The sequence below is a fragment of the Balaenoptera acutorostrata genome, chromosome 2 (genome assembly GCF_949987535.1).
Source record: "Balaenoptera acutorostrata chromosome 2, mBalAcu1.1, whole genome shotgun sequence".
Classification (NCBI taxonomy): Eukaryota; Metazoa; Chordata; class Mammalia; order Artiodactyla; family Balaenopteridae; genus Balaenoptera; species Balaenoptera acutorostrata.
The window spans coordinates 12046382-12068940 of record NC_080065.1 but is presented as its reverse complement, the minus strand read 5'-3'; the positions used below and the strand labels follow the sequence as shown (position 1 = coordinate 12068940).

Here is a 22559-nt window from a genome sequence, read left to right as displayed (position 1 = left end):
TCTACAGATTCAATGCAATCCCTATCAAATTACCAATGGCATTTTTCACAGAACTAGAACAAAAAATTTTACAATTTGTGTAGAAACACAAAAGACCCCGAATAGTCAAAGCAATCTTGAGAAAGAAAAACGGAGCTGGGGGAATCAGGCTCCTGGACTTCAGACTATACTACAAAGCTACAGTAATCAAGACAGTATGGTACTGGCACAAAAACAGAAATATAGATCAATGGAACAGGATAGAAAGCCCAGAGATAAACCTACGCACCTATGGTCAACTAATCTGACAAAGGAGGTAAGAATATACAATGGAGAAAAGACAGCCTCTTCAACAAGTGGTGCTGGGAAAACTGGACAGCTACATGTAAAAGAATGAAATTAGAACACTCCCTAACACCATACACACACAAAAAAAACTCAAAATGGGTTAAAGACCTAAATTTAAGACCGGACGCTATAAAACTCTTAGAGGAAAACACAGGAAGAACACTCTATGACATAAATCACAGCAAGATCCTTTGTGACCCACCTCCTAGAATAATGGAAATAAAAACAAAAATAAACAAATGGGACCTAATGAAACTTAAAAGCTTTTGCACAGCAAAGGAAACTATAAACAAGACGAAAAGACAACCCTCAGAATGGGAGAAAATATTTGCAAACCAATCAATGGACAAAGGATTAATCTCCAAAAAATATAAACATCTCATGCAGCTCAATATTAAAAAAACAAACAACCCAATCCAAAAATGGGCAGAAGACCTAAATAGACATTTCTCCAAAGAAGACCTACAGATGGCCAAGAGGCACATGAAAAGCTGCTCATCACTAATTATTAGAAAAATGCAAATCAAAACTACAATGAGGTATCACCTCATACCAGTGAGAATGGGCATCATCAGAAAATCTACAAACAACAGATGCTGGAGAGCATGTGGAGAAAAGGGAACCCTCTTGCACTGTTGGTGGGAATGTAAAGTGATACAGCCACTATGGAGAAGAGTACGGAGGTTCCTTAAAAAACTAAAAACAGAACTACCATATGACCCAGCAATCCCACTACTAGGCATATACCCAGAGAAAACCATAATTCCAAACGACACATGCACCCCAATGTTTGTTGCAGCACTATTTACAATAGCCAGGTCATGGAAGCCACCTAAATGCCCATCGACAGACGAATGGGTAAAGAAGATGTGGTACATATATACAATGGAATATTACTCAGCCATAAAAAGGAACGAAATTGGGCCATTTGTAGAGATGTGGATGGACCTAGAGACTGTCATACAGAATGAAGTCAGTCAGAAAGAGAAAAACAAATATCGTATATTAGCATATATATGTGGAATCTAGAAAAAAAGTACAGATGAACCAGTTTGCAAGGCAGAAATAGAGACACAGATGTAGAGAACAAATGTATGGACACCAAGGGGGGAAGCGGGGGTGGGGGTGGTGGTGTGATGAATTGGGAGATTGGGATTGACATGTATAAGCTAATATGTATGAAATAGATAACTAATTAGAACCTGCTGTATAAAAAAAATAAAATAAAATTCAAAAAAAATGCATCGATATGGGTTTATTTGTTTTGTCCAAGGTATCATCCTAGTGTAAGAGCCTAACGACAGGGGAAACCAGGTGTGGGGTATACAGGAATTCTCTGCACAATCTTTACAGTTTTTCTGTAAGTCTGAACTATTCTAAAATCAAAAGTTCATCTTATGAAAGGGAGATCTAGGCTAGGGCCACTCGATAAGACTGCAAGGTAGGGACGATGGTTCTTGACTGGCTGCCGGGTGTGGATCCCGTCCACACCATCCACAAGCCTCACCAGTGGTGGGGGAGGCGGGGTGCTCACCGAGTGGGTGTGCAATGGACAGAGGAGATAGTGGCCAGCCCCCGGGGAGGGCCGGAGTGTAGAGAGGAGTTGTTGACTCAGAGCGAAGTGAATGGACAGGTCTTGGTGATTACTGGGCTGAGCCAAGTAACAGAAAGAGAAAAGTCAAAGATGACTCTTGGTACCACCCCAGCCCCAGGGTTCTGGCTTCGCTTTGGATGACCAATGGCATTTTCTCTGAAAGTGTACGGGGGATAGAAGTCCATGGTAGCCAAGCTGGACTATCTCTCAAGCTATCTATGTTACCAAAGAAAAGGAAAGCTCCCTTCGGTTCATTGTCATGGTTTTAAAGAAAAAAGGTTAATATCTATATGTTCTTAGAAGCATCATATCCACTCTTGATTTCCACTGAGCAACAATCCCCCAAACCCCAAGGGGGGAATTTTAAACTTTCCCACTCTTAAGTCACCTACCTCACAGCAAACCCCTCCCAGGAGATGACACACCTCCTACTTCATAGAGGGAACTGAAACCACAAGGGAACCCCCTCAACTTTCCCCCATCAACCCCAAAACTTCCCCACATCCCTCCTAGTGAAAAGGAGGGTGTTTCTTCTCTTATTTAAAGATGCCAATCTCTCCTCCCCTTGCAGTGCTTTAAAGCCACTCCCCATCTACTTCTGGGGAATATATTTGTGCTACAAACTACTTCCTCTTTCTCTTCAACCTCTCCCGCCTTGCAAATTCATTCCCACCAGATTGTATTAACGGCCTAAATTCCTCACCTTGCCTTCTGCCACGTGGCTTCAAAGTTCTTCTGTCAAGAAGAAGGTTGGCTCACAGGACATCTACAGGCATGATGCCAACAGAAGCTTGAAACACACTCACTGATGGGACTCCTTCTACACTTGTGCCTCAGCTATCTCCCTAAGAAGAACGTGCCAGGCTGATACAATGGTCCCAGGTAGAGGACGAGAGATGCACGGAGCAGAGCAGCCCTGGCTGAATGGTCCGGCTCACCCGCAGACACACGAGCAAAGGCAGTCTAGATCAGCCGATCCCCAGCCCATCCGCAGATGCATCAACTATAAACATATTTTAAACTAGAGTTTGGGGGTTGTCATGCAGCAGTAAGCTGGTATATATGCTCAAGGGTCTCCCACCTTAAAATATATATGACTGCCTTAGTCCATTCAAGCTGCTGTAAGAAACTGCCATTGACTGAGTGGCTTAAACAACAAACATTTATTTCTCACAGTTCTGGAGGCTGGGAAGTTCAAGGTCAAGATGCCAGCAGATTCAGTGTCTGGTGAGAGCCCGCTTCCTGGTTCATAGGGTGTCTTCTTGCTGTGTCCTCACATGGAATAAGGGGTGAGGGAGCTCTCTGGAGTCTCTTGTATTAAAGCACTAACTCTATTCATGAGGGCTCCATCCTCATGACCTAATTACCTCCCCAAAGCCCCACCTCCTATTACCATCACTTGGGGATTAGGATTCAACATACTAATTTGGAGGGAAGACATAAACATCCAGTTCATTGCAGTGACCAACAGTAATCCCCATGAACCTGTCTTTGTATTCCTGCCACCCACCACCAATTATCTGACTCCTTTTCAGTCTAACTTCCAGAGTCTTATACTCTCACTCTTGCTACTTATACCCCCCACCAATTCTCCTGAAACCATCTTCCATCATTCCCCAATGACTGTCTTGTAGCAATATCCAATGGTTACTAGTCAGTTCCCATCTTACTAGACATCTTCATAGCATTTACCACTTGCTTGTTCCATCCTTTTTGAAACACTTTCTGCAAATGTCCTGATAGCTCACCCTTCTGCTTTTCTTCCTATCTCTCTGGCCACTCAATTTTCTTTGTGAATTCTGTTCTCTGCTTTCTGAAATGCCACTGTTCCTCAGTTGTATGACTAAGCCCTCTTCTCATCCCCTACACTCTCCCTTGGTGATCCTATCCCCTCTCATGGATCAAGTTATCATCCTAAAACTTCCGGATCACTTATTGCTAGCTGATCTCTCTTTCTGAGTTTCTTACCTAAATATCTGTCTACTGGATATTTCATCTTGGGCATCCCACCAACAAATCAAACTCTACACATCAAACCCAAAACATGTTTCTTCCAAACCTGCTCCTCCCACCCACATTCCTTACTCAATGATGAATACCACCAATAACTGACAGAAGTGCCCAAGACAGAAATCTGGGCTTTCTCTTCAGCCCTCCCCTACCCCTTCCCCATCCAAGTATCATGGAATTCTGCCAATGCCACCTCTTAAACATCTTCCAAACCTGTCCGTGTTTCTCCATCCCCACTTCTAACCTGGATGAGGGCCACCACATCCTTCCTGGGGCCCACCCCTCTCCTACCTGGACTTCCTGGTCCGATTTCTGCCCCGTTCTCTACACTATCAGCAAGAAACTCTTCTGACCAACACAACTACTACTTAAAACCCTTCATGGTTTCTACTCTTTAGATGAAGTCTCAACTCTTTAATCAGCTAGCTCCTTTTTTATCTGACCCAGCTCTCTGAAGGGTAGCAGAATATGCCACCTCAAAACATGCAACTTTGACATAATTATTTTGAGCTGAAGGCAACTGAGAAGAAGCAATTACAAGAAAAGTTCCCTGCCCTCCCCCATTTGCCTAAAAGCAGGACATAAATTTTCTTATTTTACTCCTTTTTGTTTCCCCAGTTTTACTGACATATAATTAACATATATCACTGTGTTAAATTAAGGTGTACAGCATAATGATTTGACGTACATATATTGTGAAACATTACCACAGTAAGTTTAGTTAACATCCATCATCTCATATAGGTACCAAAAAGGGCGGGGGGGGGGGATGGTTTTTCCTCTTTGTGATGAGAACTCTTCAAAAACTGCTTTCCCTTGTCCTGTCATTTCTCCACAAATGTATTGCTCTTTATGGAAGATGACATGTAAGCCAGAGTTCTAAGCCACCTCCTTGAGTTATTCATTTTTCCTGGGTGTCCCCCATTTATACACGCGTGTTTATAGATGTCTGGTCCTCTCTTGTTAGTCTTTTATTACAGGGGTCTCAGCTGGGAACCCAGAAGGGTAGAGAGAAGGTTATTTTTCCTCCCCTATATCCCCTCTTCATCCTCAGCTCATGCACCAATGCCCTTCTCCTCGACTCTTTAATCATAACTCTCTTTTTAATTCAGCCGTGTACCACGCTTTCTCTAATCTGGCGGCCTTTGCACCAGGCTAGTCCCCCGCCTGGCATACTCTTTCTTTGCTTTCTACCCAATTACCTGATGAGCCTTCCCTTCCACTGGAAGCTCTGTCCTGGTCCGCCAAGACTGGATTAGGCACCTGAACCATGATGCCTTCATGGTCCACATTTCCATGCGGCCGTGGATTCCCACAGCCACCACTCTTGCTCATAAGTCCAAAACTTCCAACTGACTGCAAGCTCAATAAATATTTAGTAAGTAAAAAGGCAGAAGGATTCCTACTTCTCCCTTGAAAAAATTCACTTATCAAAAAGGTTGCTAATTTTCAAGCCATAACCCACATTAACTAAGGTTACATGGCCATCACAATTATTAATTCAACATGTAATTGGGTACCAATGATGGGCTAAACGTCTTGTTTATTCCTTTATTCAAGGAAAGGAAACAGACAATAAACCTGTGCAGACCTAAAAATGGAATTAGGGTTGTCTAAAGACTTGATTGGTCTGACACCAGGTACTCAAAATATACTTTTCCAAACCAGGCCAGTAGAGGGAACTGTTGATTGGAAATATCAGGTCCCAGCAGCACGGATGAAGAGAACAGATTCTTCGTCCCCATCCGGAGGAGGGGAAAACGCACAAGGGGAGCAGGGGCGGGCAGCACAGACAGGCTTTCCTCTTGTCTGACTGAGGAGCAGGGCCAGCTGCTGCGAAGGAGGCGGCATTGCTGTGCCCAGCCAGAAAGGCTCCAAACACTGGAGTTTATGGGAAAAGGCGAGGCGATGCTGGGAAACCTCAGAGACGTGCCAAGTTCCAATGTACTTAAAACAGCAGAAACCGAGTAAAAGGAAAACACTTCAAAAATCCATACAAATCACAATGAAGTCAGACTAGAAATCGTGATCGGCTGTAGCGATAATAAGATACATACGATGAAGAGGCGTTGGCCTGGCTCATTCTCCTCTGAAGCGGGACCCTCCCCAAATCCAGTTCACAAGTCAGAACACACACAGGCAGCCTGAACCTGCCGGCCACTCCCGGGAGCCTCACTGCCACCCTGTCCCCAGCAAACAAGTGACATGAATAATGCCAGGCTGGCTCTCAGTGCATTTCCTCCAAAATCTTAAAGATAAGTTCAAGGAATAACAAGTTTTCAGGATGCACCAGAGGTTACTTGTACTGCACCAGCTTGGTATTATCACCGGTTCAGAAAGACCCCTGCAGTTTTCTCACTTCACCTTACTCCTGCTCTTCTGTTCAAGGGGAAGAAGAAACGGAGAAAGTAAACACCTAACGCCACCCCCGGGGCGTGTAATTCATTTCTCTGGTTATCCTACTTTCTACTTTTGTTAGGGGAAGTAAGGTAGAGGTTGAAATTACTGGCTGAATGAGATTTAGGGATTATTTGAGGTTTTATTTTCATATATCCTCTCCATGGTAAAGGCCTAATGCAGATTCAGCTGTATCTTTATTCTGCATAAGGACCTGAGGAGGTGAGACTTTGGAGAGAACACCAGACAGGCAGACCCAGGCATTTGCATCCTAATTTATGCTCCCGACTCTCAGACGAGCTACACAGCTGCGATATCAAATAATATAAACATGTGGTCTCTTTACAGTTTTCCTTAACCACACAGATTCTGCGGGGGCCAGAGTTGACTGAGGTCACTCCACCGCCCTGGCCAGCGATTTGTTTTGCCTGGGGCAGGGTGTGTGATGCAACGCTGGCAGATGTAACTGAAGCTGTGCTGGAGGCTTCTGGAGATGTTTTCCCGTCTTAGAGAACAGAACATGGGCAGGGATTTGTTCCTCCTTCCTGAAGCCTCCTGTGTTGTAACGTGAAGCCACGCTGCTTGGAGCTGCCAGGCCATCTTGGGACCATGAGGCAACAGGTCAAGAGCATTTCTGAGAAGCCGGCCCCAGGTCCTGACATCAGGAAGCCATGCAACGAAGCAAACCCCCAACTGTTGCCTTCAGACACATCATGTTGCAAGAGAAGACTGTTTCCTCATCGTTGAAGCTTGTTTTGTTGGGTATTCAGTAGATTGTACCCAAAAGCACCCTAGCAGATCCTAGGCTCCAATAAGAATCAGGGAAACACAAACAGCAAGCGAAGTCCATTTTGAGTTGACAAACTCTCAACCCTTGGGAACGTGGTGGGAAATATAAATTGGTACAGCTTTTCCTAAAGGCCACTTGGCAGGGGCTACGTAAATGTGCACATTTAAAAGGTGCGCGTCCTTTGATGAAGCGGCTGAGTTCTAAGAATCTATCCGCGCGTTTCTTCTCTTTCCTCCTCTGCCCGGCTCTGACCGCCACAGACCACACCTGCCGGGCTCCTCAGCCCTGAAGTCTCAGGTGTGACTGAGCAGGGGCCCGGTGGAAGGAGGGCGGGTATGAGCCCCTGTCCCCTGCCCGCCTCCCTCCTCGAAGGGCTCAGGTGTCCCAGGTCCCAGCTGCTGGGGGCAGCCCTCCCGGGCTCTCTCTCTCTCTCCAGGGCCTGCCCCTGAGCTCTGCCGCCACCTCTACGCGCAGTCCCCTTGCCCATTCCTCAGTCTAGACTCTGAGCGCACCTGCTGCACCACCTGTTTCCGGCGGGGATGCTGACAGGTACGCCCTCCTCAGAGATGCACCCCTCCTCCCCGCCCCGTCAACACAAAGGGCTCCACTCCAGCGTGGTCTGAAACAGCCTCATTCAGAAACCCGTGCACACTAGACTTTAAATTTGGGAGATGGGGTTACGTGTGCCCTTGCCCGCCCTGTAGACCCAGCACTTAGCACAGCCCTTGGATGTGAAGTGACTGCTGAATAAATATTTGTTTTAAAAGAGGATCTTGTATAGAATGGATGACCCATGGCTTACTGAACCGTCTCAGTTACTGGACTCGGGGGACACAGCCCCGAACACACCATCACTCAGGTGTGCCGCTGTAAGAGGCAGGGAAATCTCGTGTGCACAAGTCTACACGGAAAGATCTCCTAGATAGACTGAGTGAAAAACATTAAAATCACAGTCTCTACAGAATTACCCCAAATAAAAGGTGCGTGCATACCCTTTGTGTTTAAAAGGAGAGAGAGTGAGTTCTGGAAACGTAACCAGCTGGAATGTGGTCTCAGTCAGTGAGAGAACTGGGGAGAGTGAAAAGGGGCTTTTTTTTTATATAATAATACTTCTGTGGTGATTTTTCACTGTAAGCATGTATTACTAGACATCTTTTGGAATTAAGACATCGTCAAATAAATAAAGCTGGTTATGGAATTGGATTAAAACGGGACAGCATTTGGTTCTATCAGCTGAAAGCCCAAACAGTCTCTCTTTGGTAAAACAGTACATGGAAGTCATGAGCAGATGCTCAGTTGCTTTCCTTTATTCTCCCTTTGATTTAGTGACAGCTCTGTGTCCCACTGACATCTCACCCGGGTCCATGAACCACCCCACCCCACCCCCGGCTCTTATACCCACTGACAGGCACCCTGGGTCAGCATTCTGTATAGGAACATGTGAAGCCCCAGTTCTCAGAGTGAGGTCCCCAGACCAGCGGCATCAGCGTCACCGGGGAACTCACTGAAAGGCACAGTCTCGAGCCCCACCCCAGACCTACACAATCCAGAACTCCAGGGGCGGGGCCCAGAAATCTGTGTTTTAACCAGATCTGGGTTAAAACATAGATTACCCACCTGTGGGTGACAGTGATCCCGCTTGTAACCGAGCAGGACCCTATGAGGCCTTCACGGGACAGACCACCACCCCCCGTGTCCTCTGCCTGCCTCTTGTTGTTAGAAAAACTTTAGCCTCGTAGGCCTCCCCCGAGTTCCAAAGAACAAATTTAATCAGAGAAGTGAGAAAATGCAGAAACAAAGGAAAACAGGCAAGCAAGACAAATTAATAATGGTTTAGCCATGAAACAAAGTCAAGGCCCTTGAGTTCCTCCTCAAGGGCTGCAGATGATAGAATCTGAGCCATGTCCTTTGAGCTGTTTTGCAGATACTGAAGTCCCCACCAGGTGGGAGAAGTTAACTGCGTGCTGCCCACAGGCATGTAGACCCCCAGACGGGTCGGAACCAGAAGGTTGATGATGCTGACTCCCAGTTACTTCCCACCAGCCAATCAGAAGAGCGTCCACGAGCTGATCACACACCCCACAGCCCCCCTCCCTCACCCTGTCTTTAAAAACCTCTCCCTGAACGCCTGTGGGGAGTTCGGGTCTTTTAAACACTAGCTGCCTGGACTCCTTGCTTGGTGCCTGCAATAAACGCTGCCCTGTCCTCCACCACACCTGGTGTCAGGACACTGGCTTTACTGCCTGGGGGCGAGTGGACCCAAGTTTGGTTCAGTAACAAGCTCAAGGCGGAGGACCAGGCTGTGTTCTAAGGTCATGGTGCTCTCAGGGAGGGAAGCAGCCCCCTGAGGCCATGACCTCCACCTGCGGCAATAAGTTAGGGAAAAATCGCTTCCTTACATGGAGGCAATTAAGAGAAAGAAGGAAATGCTTTTTAATTGGACTTCTTTTAAAGTAGCACAAGAACCGTACTCCCCTCCTTCCCCTCCCCCTAAACAATTCAATCCTAAAGCTTTGGTGGGCAGAGCCAGGAAGCCTCCCCCACCCCCGAAGGCCTGGGTGGGTGTCCCAGGGCTCAGAGCCCCCATGGAGGGAGCATGTACCACGCAGAGGGTGGTTAAGAAACAGACACTACAGACAGAACTTGGACGAATCAGTCAATAGGCTGAGGATCGTGGAAGCCAGGAAAAAGAGAAAATACGTTACAATATTTTGTTTCTATAAAAGAAGATGGAAAAGAACTTATCTATGCATCCAGTCGTTAACAATGGTTATTACCTCTAGAAAGTAAAATGGGAAAGAACTAAGAGTGAGGAGCTAAGAGATCTTCACCCTTATGTTTAATTGCTTTATGTGTTTAATTGCTTATGTGTTGTTTTTTTCCAAACATTGTGTATCGTTTTTTACAATCAGCTTATAAGAACATCAGCAAGGCTGAGTGGAGAAAGCACCCAGGACGGCCACCACGTTGCCAGCCTCCTGCACGACCCGGTCTGGGTCACATCCCCGCCCCCCTGCCACACCCTCACTTCTGGTACCCATATACTTAAACACACCCCAGCCATGTGAGTCCTGCCAACTGCCCTCCAGTCTAACTCTGTCTGGAGGGGAGGCTCCACCGGGGACCACCAGCGCTCTTGAGGTCACAGCAGGAGGGCCATGAACACAGGAGTCTTGTCCCCTGTCCCAGTTTCCCGCCCATGGCCAAAGCAATAGGGAGAAGCCTTATGGGTACTAGAAACCACAGAAGGACACCATCCACTGGCCAGAATTCCAGAAAGGAATTTCTGTCGGAGGCAGTGGAGACAGGAGCCAGCTGTAGGGAAGGATGGGGCATTACAGGGTTTTGTTTTTGTTTTTGTTTTTAACTTTTAATTTTATATTAGGGTATAGCAGATTAACAATGTTGTGATAGTTTCAGGGGACTCAGCCATACATATACATGTATCCATTCTCCCCCAAACTCCCCTCCCATCCAAGCTACCACATAACATTGAGCAGAGTTCCCTGTGCTATACAGTAGGTCCTTGTTGGTTATCCATCTTAAACATAGCAGTGTGTACGTGTCAATCCCAAACTCCCTAACTATCCCTTCTCCCCCCCCTGCCCCCCTGGTGGCTATAAGTCCGCTCTCTAAGTCTATGAGTCTGTGCATTACATGCGTTTGAGTAGACCTGGGGCAACTCCAGCAGTGCCCCAGGGAGAAAGGGGGGCTGCAGGGATGCACGGAGACCCACTGATGCCATTTCCAGCGCCCCAGGCACACGAGCCAAGCAGGAGACCCGAGGGGCTCCCACTCCCAGCTCCTGCGGCAGCAGAAACGACACCAGGTAGGGGTGTGAGCTGCTCAGCCTTGGCCGGCACAGACCACTGCCCCACCGTACGCCTGCAGCCCAGGGACAGGAGCCGCTGCTGTGACTGCCCTCAGCCCCGCCCGGATTTCTCGCTCTGCACCCCAGGCCTCAGACCCGGAGCCCGGAAACCACATGGACCCCTTTCCTTCTCCCTTTGCTGGGCCGCTCTCTAACCTTGAAAGGACCTGTGCCACCTTTGACTTACACAAACCAGTTCAGGGAAGCACAGGCTCTGCTTAAAGATGAGCGTTATGGGGCTTCCCTGGTGGCGCAGTGGTTGAGAATCTGCCTGCTAATGCAGGGGACACGGGTTCGAGCCCTGGTCTGGGAAGATCCCACATGCCGCGGAGCGGCTGGGCCCGTGAGCCACAGCTGCTGAGCCTGCGCGTCTGGAGCCTGTGCCCCGCAACGGGAGGGGCCCCGATAGTGAAAGGCCCGCGCACCGCGATGAAGAGCGGTCCCCGCACCGCAATGAAGAGTGGCCCCCGCTTGCCGCAACTGGAGAAAGCCCTCGCACGAACCGAAGACCCAACACAGCCAAAAATAAATAAATAAATAAATAAAGTAGGGAAAAAAAGATGAGCGTTATGGACTAAACGTTGTATTCCTCCAAAATCCTATGTTGAAGCCCCGAGCCCCCAACGTGACTGTACTTGGAGATGGACCCTTTGTGCGGGTAACTTAAGGTTAAATGAGGTCAGAAGAGTGGTGCCTGATCCAATAGGACTGGTATCCTTATAAAAGGAGACACCAGAGACCTGGATCTTGCTCTCTCCACCGTGCAAGGACACAGCCGGAAGATGCCACATGCATGCCAGGAACCAAATGGCCCAGCACCTTGACCTTGGACTTCCAGCCTCCAAAACTGTAAGAAATAAATTTTTGTTTAAGCTCCCAATTTATGGTATTTTGGTAATAGGAGCCCAAACGGGTTAAGACGTTAGTATGCTCATGAAGAAGAAAGTAAATTTAACCCAATGAACAGCATAAAAACAAACTAATGAAGAAATATGAAGCATTTCCACAGATCCTGGAGTAAAAGACAGAAAAGAAAAAAACAATGATGAGAGAAAGCTGTGACTTGAGGACCTAACCTACACCTAAGAGGGAACCCCAGAAAGCAAAACCAAAGCAAGGCAGATGCAGTGTTCAAAGAGATAACAGAAAAGTGTTCCCTGAAGTAAAAATATGCCTAATATAAGTCAAACACAGAGAGCAGGAATGGAAATATACGATAGTGACAGTTGTGGGTGTTTTTTGTTGGTGGTGGTTGGTTGGGTTCTTCTCAAGGATGGGGGGCAGGAGATCTTTATAGGCTGAGAAACAGGGTATCAACAAAGACAAAAATCAGGCTGGACTCAGACTATTCCTCTGCAACACGAAATTTTTTTTTTTTTTAAAAAGCAAAAGACAAGTTGTTATCTTCTGAGTGAAAACAAAATAAAAATATTTTCAAATAGGCAAGAATTCAGAAAGCGCCTCATGGGTATTAAACCACCACTAATATCCCTACACACATAAAGAGCTCTCGCGAATCAATAAGTAACCTTGCCTTCCTGTACTTTCTCATACTCCGGGATGAGACTCGTGCTCTCGTCCATGCCTTGGCCCTGCTGCCCAGGAACGCCTGGCAACCCTTCTGTATTCCAGCAGGGGCTGGAGTCTGGCGCTCCACAATTTCCTCCTGCAGTGAAGACCTCTTACTTAGATGGCTCAGCATTTCAAAGGCCTGGGGACCGAGTGGAGGCAACGTTTCTCCGACCACCTCTCCTTTCATGTACACCCCTCTGAGTTGGCGTTCCGAAGGCTGAAAACCAGCCCAGATCCACCTCTGCCCTATGGCCCACCATCACAACCACCAGGACCTGAGCCTTCTGCCACTCGGCCTGTGCTCCTTCTCTGCTCTCTGAAACAGCCTCTGTGCCCACCAGGATCATCTCGCCCCTGTCACCACACACCCAGCCTCACGCCACTCAAATGCATTCCCTCGCATTGCATCTAGACCCTTGACGACCTGGTCCCCTGCCTCCTCATGGGGCCACCCCTCCCCCATCCTAGATGCACATGGTCCTTGGCTATTCCTAAGACATGCCGGGCTCCCTATTGGTCCTGAGGCTCTGCGGTGCATCAGCTGGCATGGCCTCCCTCTGACCTCTGCAATGCCCAGCTCAATGCCCACCCCGCCTCCACGACCCCTGTCCCAAACCACCAGGCTAGATGGGGTGTTCTCACGCCAAGGCTCCCAGCGCAGCCGTTCATCAGAGCCCCATCAGATGGCTATTTATCTGGACAATTACTCCAGGGCAGAAGTGCCCTTCACTTCACCACCCCTGCTCCCTGCCCAGGTTCTTGGCCAGTGGCAGGTAATGAGTGATAAGGTCACAGTCACTGACCGCCTCTCACAATATCCTTTCACTCTTTTGCTGTTCAGGACGTTGTGCACCTGGGCTTTCAAAGTCTGGAGTGCCTCCGTGGAGCGAAAGCTTCACGCCCTGACACCTGACGAGGTAGACATGTGTGAGCACAGCCCTGACACCTGGCTAAGTTTGGGGGGTTTTCTGCCTTAGGCATCTCGATTGAAAAGCAGGTGAGCACAGACTACTTCCCGTTACGGGGACGAAACTGCAAGATGCTGAGTCTCTGCTTCCCCTGGGCTCCGCGGTCACCCACGCTGGATTAGACACAGGGGCCTGTGATGCAACACAGGACAGGGAAGTCCCCCTTGGGTGGCAGCGGCAGAAATTCCCTTTCCAGAATCAACATGCTGTGTGGTTTGGGGCATTTTCTGCAGCATCCCGGCCCTGAGTCTGGTTCTCAACAACTCTCAGCAACGGTGACCCACATTCTTTAATAAACAAACGCCTTTTCTTCCTCACTCAGCCGGAAGTAGCTTCTCTGCTGGAAACTGAGAACCTGAGTGATGCAATAGACGTAATCTTGAAGGCCAAGAATTTTGAAAGTGGGCAATTACAAACCCGGTTAGTACCACGGTTACAAAGGAAGTGCAGTTCTGAAGGGACAAACACAGTTTCATGTTTGTCCCCAAAATGTCTGAGTACAATTGCAGAAGAGGAAAGCTGTGCACAGGGCACTTGGCAATGCTGGCGTAAGGACCACCTCTGGAGATGAACACCTTGAAAGATGAACACACCTTTACAAGGCACTCTCACTACCAGCCTCACCTTGTTACACTGATACACTCTCCGCAAGAAGCCCCTGGTTTCCTTTACATCCCCAGGCCAAGTGCAAGGTTACCTCATAAACATGTCCACTTTTATACATCAACTGTCACTAGTGCCTCTTCCACTCATGAGTTCACCAGCATCTCCCGGATCCCGGGAGCACAGGGTTGGGTGCAGTGCTGTGGGGGAGGGGATGTGCAGCTGGTTTTCTGGTGCAGCTTCGTGTTCAAAGACTTCGTGCAGTTTCAGAGCTAGTTCTACCCCACACTGAGTCCTGCACTAGTGTGTAAACTGCACTTGGAACAGACAGCAGACCTGACTCCCTACTAGGTCTATTCCTTTCGCTCTCACCTTTGTGCTCTGTCCCCGGTTCTTAGTCATGCTGGCTCTGCACCTTTTGTAAAAGAATGTTGCCTATAGCCTGAAATATACAGGATAGCTCATTCTGGAGGCCCTGACCTTGAAAGGTGTAACACTTTTCCTTTCACATAGAGATAAAAAGTTGCAAAACAGAAAACAACAACTGTCCTGTTGGAGGTTTATAGGAACATTGTGACCAGACCTGCTCAGACAGCTGCAAGAACAAAGGATTCTGGCAGGAAGAAGTTTCCAACAACCAGCCACACTCCCTCCCCTTTTAGTATAAAAGAAGCCTGAATTCTAACTCGCAGAAGATGGATCTTTGGGACACTAGTCAACCTCCACCATCTTCTTGGTTTGCTGGTTTTCTGAATAAAGTCACTGTTCCTCGCCCTAACACCTCACCTCTGGGTTGACCGGCCTGTCATGCAGAGAGGGGTATGAGCTTGGACTCAGCAACACACTGTCGCAAACACACAAAGAGAATGTCACCCACCTTCAGCCCTTTCCTTGCCCCTCTTAGCAGTAAAGCACGACCTCCGATCAACTACATCCTTCTGCCGTCAGTCTCAGGAGCAAGGTCAAGTGCAGCCCCCAGCACCACTGCCTGGGAGGGAAGGGAAGCTGGGTCTTACCTGCCTGTGCAGCCGTGATCAGGGCCGTGTTGCCCTCGCTGTCCTGCCAGTTGACGTCAACGTGGGGGCAGTCTGCTAAGACCACCACAGTATCCACAAAGCCGTGGTAGCAGGCGACAATGAGGCCGGTCTAGAAATGAAGAGGGAAGCAGGTCAGAGGGGAAGAGCAAGCATCGCCACCCAACACCAGCGTGCATCCCCTGCCCCGCTGGGCAGGACGGGCAGGAGAGAGGTGAGGACCCGGTCCCGGTTCTCAGCACCAGGTCAGAGCAGCTGGCCACGGTCCATTCGCAGGTGTGTGCCGAGCGCTGAGGAGAGCGAGGTGCTGTGCTTGGCAGCTTTGGGGACAAAGACCCCGCCCTCGGGGTGTTCGCATTCCATTCTAACGGGAGGAAGAGGCATCAACTACAGACCTAAGATGTAAATGTGTGATAAAGTAGACTGGGTCAGGGCAGTTGTGAGCCCTCGGGGCCACACGGCTCGGTCTGGAACAGGTGCCAGGGCGGGGTCACTGAGATGGGGCGCTGGGCACAGACCGAGGAGGTGGGGGAAGACGCCAAGGGGACCTGGAGGGGGAGGGGCAGGCAGAAGGCCACGCCCGGCTGCCCAGGGACCAGCCTGGAGGCTGGTGACCACAGGTGGCCTCAGTGGCCAGGGCAGGACTGGAGTTTGCTCTGAGCGAGATGGGGAACATTTGGGGCAGTCCGCTGTCAATAATCTGCATCCATTCTGGCTGCTGGGTGGAAAACAGACTCTAAGAGTGGAAGCAGGGAGACCGGGTGGGGCTGTGGTGACCCTCTTTCCTGGCACACAGCACCTAAAACCCGCAGAGTTCGGTTCTTTGCATGCTAACGGTATGACTCTTGGTGAGGGCGGGTGCTAGGTGGCTTCAGGATGGGGGCTGGTCTCTAGGAGAGCTTATTAGAAGGTTCGATCTTTAAGCTCCACAGCCCCTCCCACGCCTACTCTTACCTCGGGGGTGGGGAGGAGAGGGTGGAAAACTGAGTCCAAGGACTAATGGCCAATGACTTAATAGCTGAGCAAATCATGCCTATTTAATGAAACCCCCGTAACATCCTAAACAACGGGGTTCAGAGAGCTGCTGGGTTGGAGAACACACGGAGGTGCCGGGAGAGGGCGTGGAAGCCCCGCACCCCTCCCCCATGCCTGGCCCCGTGCTTCTCTTCCATCTGGCTGTTTCTGAGTTACAGCCTTTATAATAAAGCAGCGGCAGGATGTAAAGCACTTTCCCAAGTTCTGTGAGTCGTTCTAGCAAATTACTGAACCCGAGGAGGGGCTGCGGGAAACCCCAAATTTATAGCCGGTCAGGCAGAAGGTGGCCCGTGGGTCCTGCGACTGGCATCTGAGCTGGGGGCAGTCTTGGGGGACTGAGCCCTTAACCCATGGGGTCTTTGCTGACTCTAGATAGTGTGAGAATTGAATTGAATTGTTAGACACCCCGCTGGTGTCGGAGAATTGGAGAACTGGTGTGGAAAAGCGACATGGATTTGGTGTCAGAGAAAACCCAAACGCTTGACATCAGGGAAAAAAAAACACCACAGGGTGTTTTTTTCTGCAGATGCTGGACAGGTGATGACAGTGGTCACCGTGCACCAGGAAGCAGGACAAGAACCCGACGTGCTGGCACCCTGACCACAGATTTCCAGCCTCCAGAACTGTGAGAAATAAATTTCTGTTGTTAAGCTACCCATTTTATGGTATTTTGTTATAGCATCCCAAGCTGATGAAGTCACCTTGTAACAAGGGATTCAGTGAGATACTAAAATTCAACACAGAGTAAGAATTCAAGATCCAGAGTTAATGATCAAGTGACCCTGAGCCCTGCCAGCTGCACCCACCAGCGCTCGGGGACGCAAACCTTAAGTTTAGGGCAATCCCACAGTGGCCCAGCTCTATTTTTACCAGATTTTTAATAAGAATGTAATTGTTCATGGAATGAGGAGAGGGCATGGGCAACCCCTCACGCTTATCTCAATAAGGCTCCTAGTTGCCCTCGCAATATATTAAATGTCAAATATTAGAATTTTTAAAGTTTTAGAGAATACCATTCATTTTTTAACACTGACATGCATACTGCAGCAAAGTGAACTGTATAATTCTGTGACTATAGTAAAGGCTATCTAATACCTTCCTGCTTGTGCATTCTTTGAAATAGGTCATTCTATCTAGAGAATGAAATGTTTCACAATAATTTAATTTTAAGGAGAAACAAGCATGGAGTCAGCCCAGGCAGGCTCTACTTCTAAGCTTTCAGTGTCTCTGATAACCAGAGGTCACTGCCACCAACACCTGCATCCTCCCAGCTAACTCGTCAGCTCACTGCTGCATAAATGGTCCAGAAAACTTGGGATTCCCCACATCGTAAATGCTGCAATCTCACTTTGAGTTTCTTTGGATGACAGTATTTCTCAAACATTCTACAATCATCTCCTGACTTATAAATGAGGCATGTTGTACAAAATATAGCCACTTCCTTTTTATATAATTCCACAAGGAGCTCATATTTACTACAGAAAAAAAATCCAGAAACATAGATTAGAAAAAAAATTTTCAGTCCAGACACACAATCTCACACACACAAACACACACACACATACACACACACTCTCTCACACTTTTAAAAAAAATTTTAAACCAAAACACAGGATTATTTCCTATATGTTTGTCAGGAATATACAGCAACATCTACCAATAAAAGTAATTCTGTGTCAACATTTCCAGCGGCAGTTGGGTATCATACATATTGCGGAATCTTAGTTATTTAATGGATCCCTACTCTTGGACTCTGAGATTTTTTTCCTGTTTTTCTCTATTATGAGTCAAACACGCAATGAAAATTCCTAGAGCTGAGGCTGTGTGCATATCATTTCTTATTCTCTCAGAGGACATTCTTAGAAGCTATATTTCTGGATTAAAGGCAAGAGTTATTTTGAAAGTTTTTTAACACATATTTCAAACCCGCCCTTCAGAAACATCTCAAAGGACATCTACTTTCACCAATCCTGCCACCCAACCATTAATTATGGATTCCAGGGAATTCCCTGGCGGTCCAGTGGTTAGGACTCTGCACTTTGACTGCTGAGGGCCCAGGTTCAATGCCTGGTCAGGGAACTAAGATCCTGCAAGCCACGTGGTGTGGCAAAAAAAAAAAAAAAGGATTCCGGGTTAAAAGGAAGACTTCCCTTTGGCAGGTAATAAATAAAGGGATGCTCTCCAGGGCTCCTGAAGTTCCTGGTTCTTTTGGAATCAGCCTCACCTCCACCTCTTCCTACCCCAATCAAAAGGGGGTCTGTTCTAGAACCACAGCCCCTTCCAGCCCCTAAGGTAAGCCTTCCCTAAATGTGAGTAAGCCCCTTCTGATGGTGGCCTTGGAAATCTTGGCATAACCTTAGGTCAGAAATGAAGATTATCAGGAAAAAAAAAATAGATAATGCAATTTAAGGGCTCAGGATAAAATGGTATTGAACACAGAAGCAGTAGCTCTAGTCTCCACAGAGACTTCCATTACTACTAAAAATCATTACCCTTATCACCTATTTTCTGGGAATCTGTTCCAAACGGCTGACATTTCCATTTTTAAAACTAGTGTTTAGCTATAACTTAAACTCTATTTTGGCTGGGTCATCTTGGTGCCCCCAACAAGAAGCTGGGAGAGGAGCTACAATCTTTAGCAATCCCTGACCATGGCCTCCCAAGACCATTTAACAAAGGACTTGTCACAAAGGAAAGTACTGTCCACCTGCCGAATCATCAGAAGCCCACTGGCACGTGGTTCCCTGAAGCCACAGACAGCTTATTTTTTAAATTACAAACAAAGCATTCATGAGAATAAAATATTATTATTAAGGGGAAAAAAAGTAAGCTACCTACAAGTGGAAGCCCCCATTGAGAGGTCAGCTCGAAACTCTAGGCCCTCGAAATACAACCCTAATTTTCAAAGCCTACATACAGTGGAAAAGTCAGAGCAATGATAACAAAATAAAGTTGAGATGTTTCTGCTTAAAAATTGTAAGCATTTGTACATGAAAAACCAAAGATAAACAAGCCAAAACCTCATTCCTTGTAGGAAGAAAGGATGATGTAACACTAGGATTCTAGCAACATCATTTATTACATTAACAGATTAAAGGGGAGGGAGAAGAAAAAGGATCATCCTCTAAGTGTGTTAAACCTCTCACTACACACACACACACACACACACACGCTAGAAAATGCACAGAAAACATCTGGAAGGATTGCACCAAAATACTGAATTAGCATCCTCTGTAGAAGAAAGGGGAATAGAGGTCTGTTAGTTTTATGTGTACCCAGATATTTGGTCAAACGTTACTCTAGGTGTTTCTATGACAGTATTTTTTGGATGATATTAACATTTAAATCCGTAGATGCTGATGAAAGCAGATTACCCTCCATGACGTGGGTGGGCCTCATCCACTTAGTTGAAGGCCTGAACTGAAAAAGAATGACCCCCCCGCCTCCACAAGCAGGAAGGAATTCTCCTGGCAGACTGCCTTTGGACTCAAACTACACCTCTCCCCTGGGTCTCCAGCCTGCCGGCCACCCTGCCGATTTTGGACTCGCCCAAGCTTCCACAATTGTGTGAACCAATTCCTTAAAATAAATGTCTCTATCACCGCCATATACAGAGATACAGATATAAATGGGCAGCTATGGATAAATCTCACTAACTATATAGCTGTATCTCTCTAAAAATCAATATATGTGTGTGTATATATATATATATATATATATATATATATATATATATCTAACCATGTATCTCTCTATATATCTATAGATACACACACACCACACACACACTCTCTACTGGTTCTAGCTCTCTGGAGACCCCTGATTAATACAGGGTAGTTGGGGAAGGAACACTTCAGAGAACTCATTTCACTTTTCACTCCATTTTGGTACCATTAGAATTCTTTAAAACAAAGCCATATTCGTGAGGAACTTACACGATTTTACTTCACAGTGAAAAACAAGAAAGCAAACACGGTGTTTAACAACAGTCTCATGAGGAAATACAGTTTTATAACAACAACTGTGAACAACTAAAAAAAAAGAACCATCTGTGAAGAGGGGAGAGGGGCAGTGGGCAAAAGAAACAGGATGTGACAAACAAGGGGGAGACTGAGGCACCAAGATGCACGTACAAACCCCACATAGAGTAATTCCCCTGGTCATACAGAAGAAACAGGACACTGCCCATTTCCGACTGTGAGGAAAAACTCCACCATTCATTGTATAACTCTTAGGTTCAGAACCGAGAGTAAACTCAGCTACGTGAAGATTGATTTCTATGCCTTTCTCCATAATAATACCACCAACGGGGGCAGGGAAAAGTTTATGTGACTTTATGAAAGAACTTGAGAATTCTGGTCTTCTTAAGCTACACTATGTTTCTAAAAGGTGACCATGCGTCACCGCTATTGTGGGCATAATTTGTTGGGTAAAATGCGTTAGCCATTGTTTCAATCTCATTTATGATTAACCACCATGACAAGAAAGTAAATTCCAGGATGAAAATTTGATTTATGTTGGTTACTGCCAGGTCCCCAGCTCTGAGAACATAGCTGAGCTGACATATACTTGTTGAATAAATGAACGAGGACTAGGGCTTCGGTAAAGTTTCTTCCTAGATGGTAAGCGGATCTGAACTTTGCACCATCGCATTCAATGGCGAGGGCATGGCCGGGACCGTCTGGGCAGCAGGCACTGCCCAACCCCAGCCTGGCACGTACACTTACGGGCATCAGTCCTGCACATTTGGTGGAAGGCAAAAGAGTCCAGCAACTATCACAGTAACAATGCCGGAACTTGCAGACTTTAAATAATCCTCATCGAAACTATCAGTCTGTAAATGTGGCTTTGGTGTTATGTATCTCATAAAACATTTGCAGGGAGTTCCCTGGTGGTCCAGTGGTTAGGACTCCACGCTTCCACTGCAGGGGGCCCGGGTTCCATCCCTGGTCAGGGAACTAAGATCCCACAGTGCCGCACGGTGAGGCCAAAAAAAACCCAAAAAAACAAAACAAACAAACAAACAAAAACACTCTTGCAAATGTGTGTGACAGGACGTTTTACTCTGAGGATTGTTTCCGGGTTCTTTGAGACATGTTTACAATTGGGATAGCTGATGAGGTCAAGGGGCTGCTGGGAGGTAGTCAGCAAAGCCCATAATCTCAGGAGGACTGTTGGTGAGCCTGAAAATCTGTCAGACAGACGTAATAAAACAGCTACTAGGCTGGCCTTCTAGCACTAAGACTGCAGCAAAGTTTCCCTCTGTTAACTTGAAAGACGATGCAAATTAATACCGGGACTTAAGAAAAGGATATTCCACTGGGGGATGAAGATGGGAATCCAGCATGAAAATAAATTATACCATTTGATCACAGCAAATACAATGGTACAATTATACCATTTGGTCACAGTAAGAGGGATGAGGTCCCCATGAGGGACTGGATTCCCGGTTCAGCCTTGCTCCGTGATGCAGACACACAGACCAGCGCAAGACTGACTTGGATTTTCCATTCTGACAGTCTTTTGAAAACACCTTCCGACCGTCTAATTAAGCTATTCTCCCACCGAGATTCTAAAGGGAAGGGGTATCTTATAAAAGCCTTAATAATTCTATTTTCCCATGACATCAGTTCATTATTTCAATGTATTACAGAAAAAATGGTGGGTAATGAGGCTACAAGCCCAGCTCCACAGGTGGAAATCCTTTCCATGGGCCTAACCTGGAATGATCGTGAGAGAGGGCGCCCCCTGTAAGGTGGAGAATCCTAAAACATGCCGCTTGTGAGGAAGCCCACCATTGCTGGTCTTCAACACTTCACTGAACTACGAAATGGTGTTGTGAAACCCTTCCCGGCTGAGTCAGGGTTGTCGAATGAACCCAACAGCAAAGCCCAAAACAGCAGACTTCCGCTCTGCAGTGTCTCCCCAGGCATTCAGAGTTGCATGCAATTTACATGCTATGACATCTGTTTCCCTTTGAACACACACAAGACACTGGAGGTGTGATTTTTAGTATGTTCAGCTGGATTACTCTCTGCAATATGCCATTAGAAGTTCAGAGGGTGAAGGGCATGTCCAGGTCTGCTGCGGAGGGGTTGGGCCTGGGGGTGACCACCTGGCCAGCAGGCAGGTCCCGAGGGGTCATCGCACTGCAGGGTGTGGCCGAGCACCTCTCAGCAGCCAGCACACAGTACGGAACCCCACAGAGCAGCCCATGTACACCTTGTGCAGCAAACACTTACATGGGCTGAGCTGTGCCAGGGCCCATGTCGACACTGGGGAACCAAACAGAACAAGGCACAACGCCTAACCACCGGCTTGCATCAGGTACTACCGACCCCGCGGCGCATTTCGGCAA

At 47.3% G+C, this 22559-nt stretch overlaps 1 protein-coding gene and 1 non-coding gene across 2 annotated transcripts in view; one reads left to right on the top strand and one right to left on the bottom strand.

Annotated features, from left to right (window-relative positions):
- ANKRD33B (ankyrin repeat domain 33B) overlaps nt 1–22559 on the bottom strand; it is an 87902-nt gene that overhangs the window by 24890 nt on the left and 40453 nt on the right. Inside the window, exon 2 of the mRNA XM_028168031.2 lies at nt 15149–15278. Coding sequence (XP_028023832.2) covers nt 15149–15278 — 130 coding nt within the window. The remainder of the gene's footprint in view (nt 1–15148; nt 15279–22559) is intronic.
- TRNAQ-UUG (transfer RNA glutamine (anticodon UUG)) lies at nt 18208–18280 on the top strand. Its single transcript has one exon. It is a non-coding gene; the product is annotated as a tRNA-Gln (tRNA).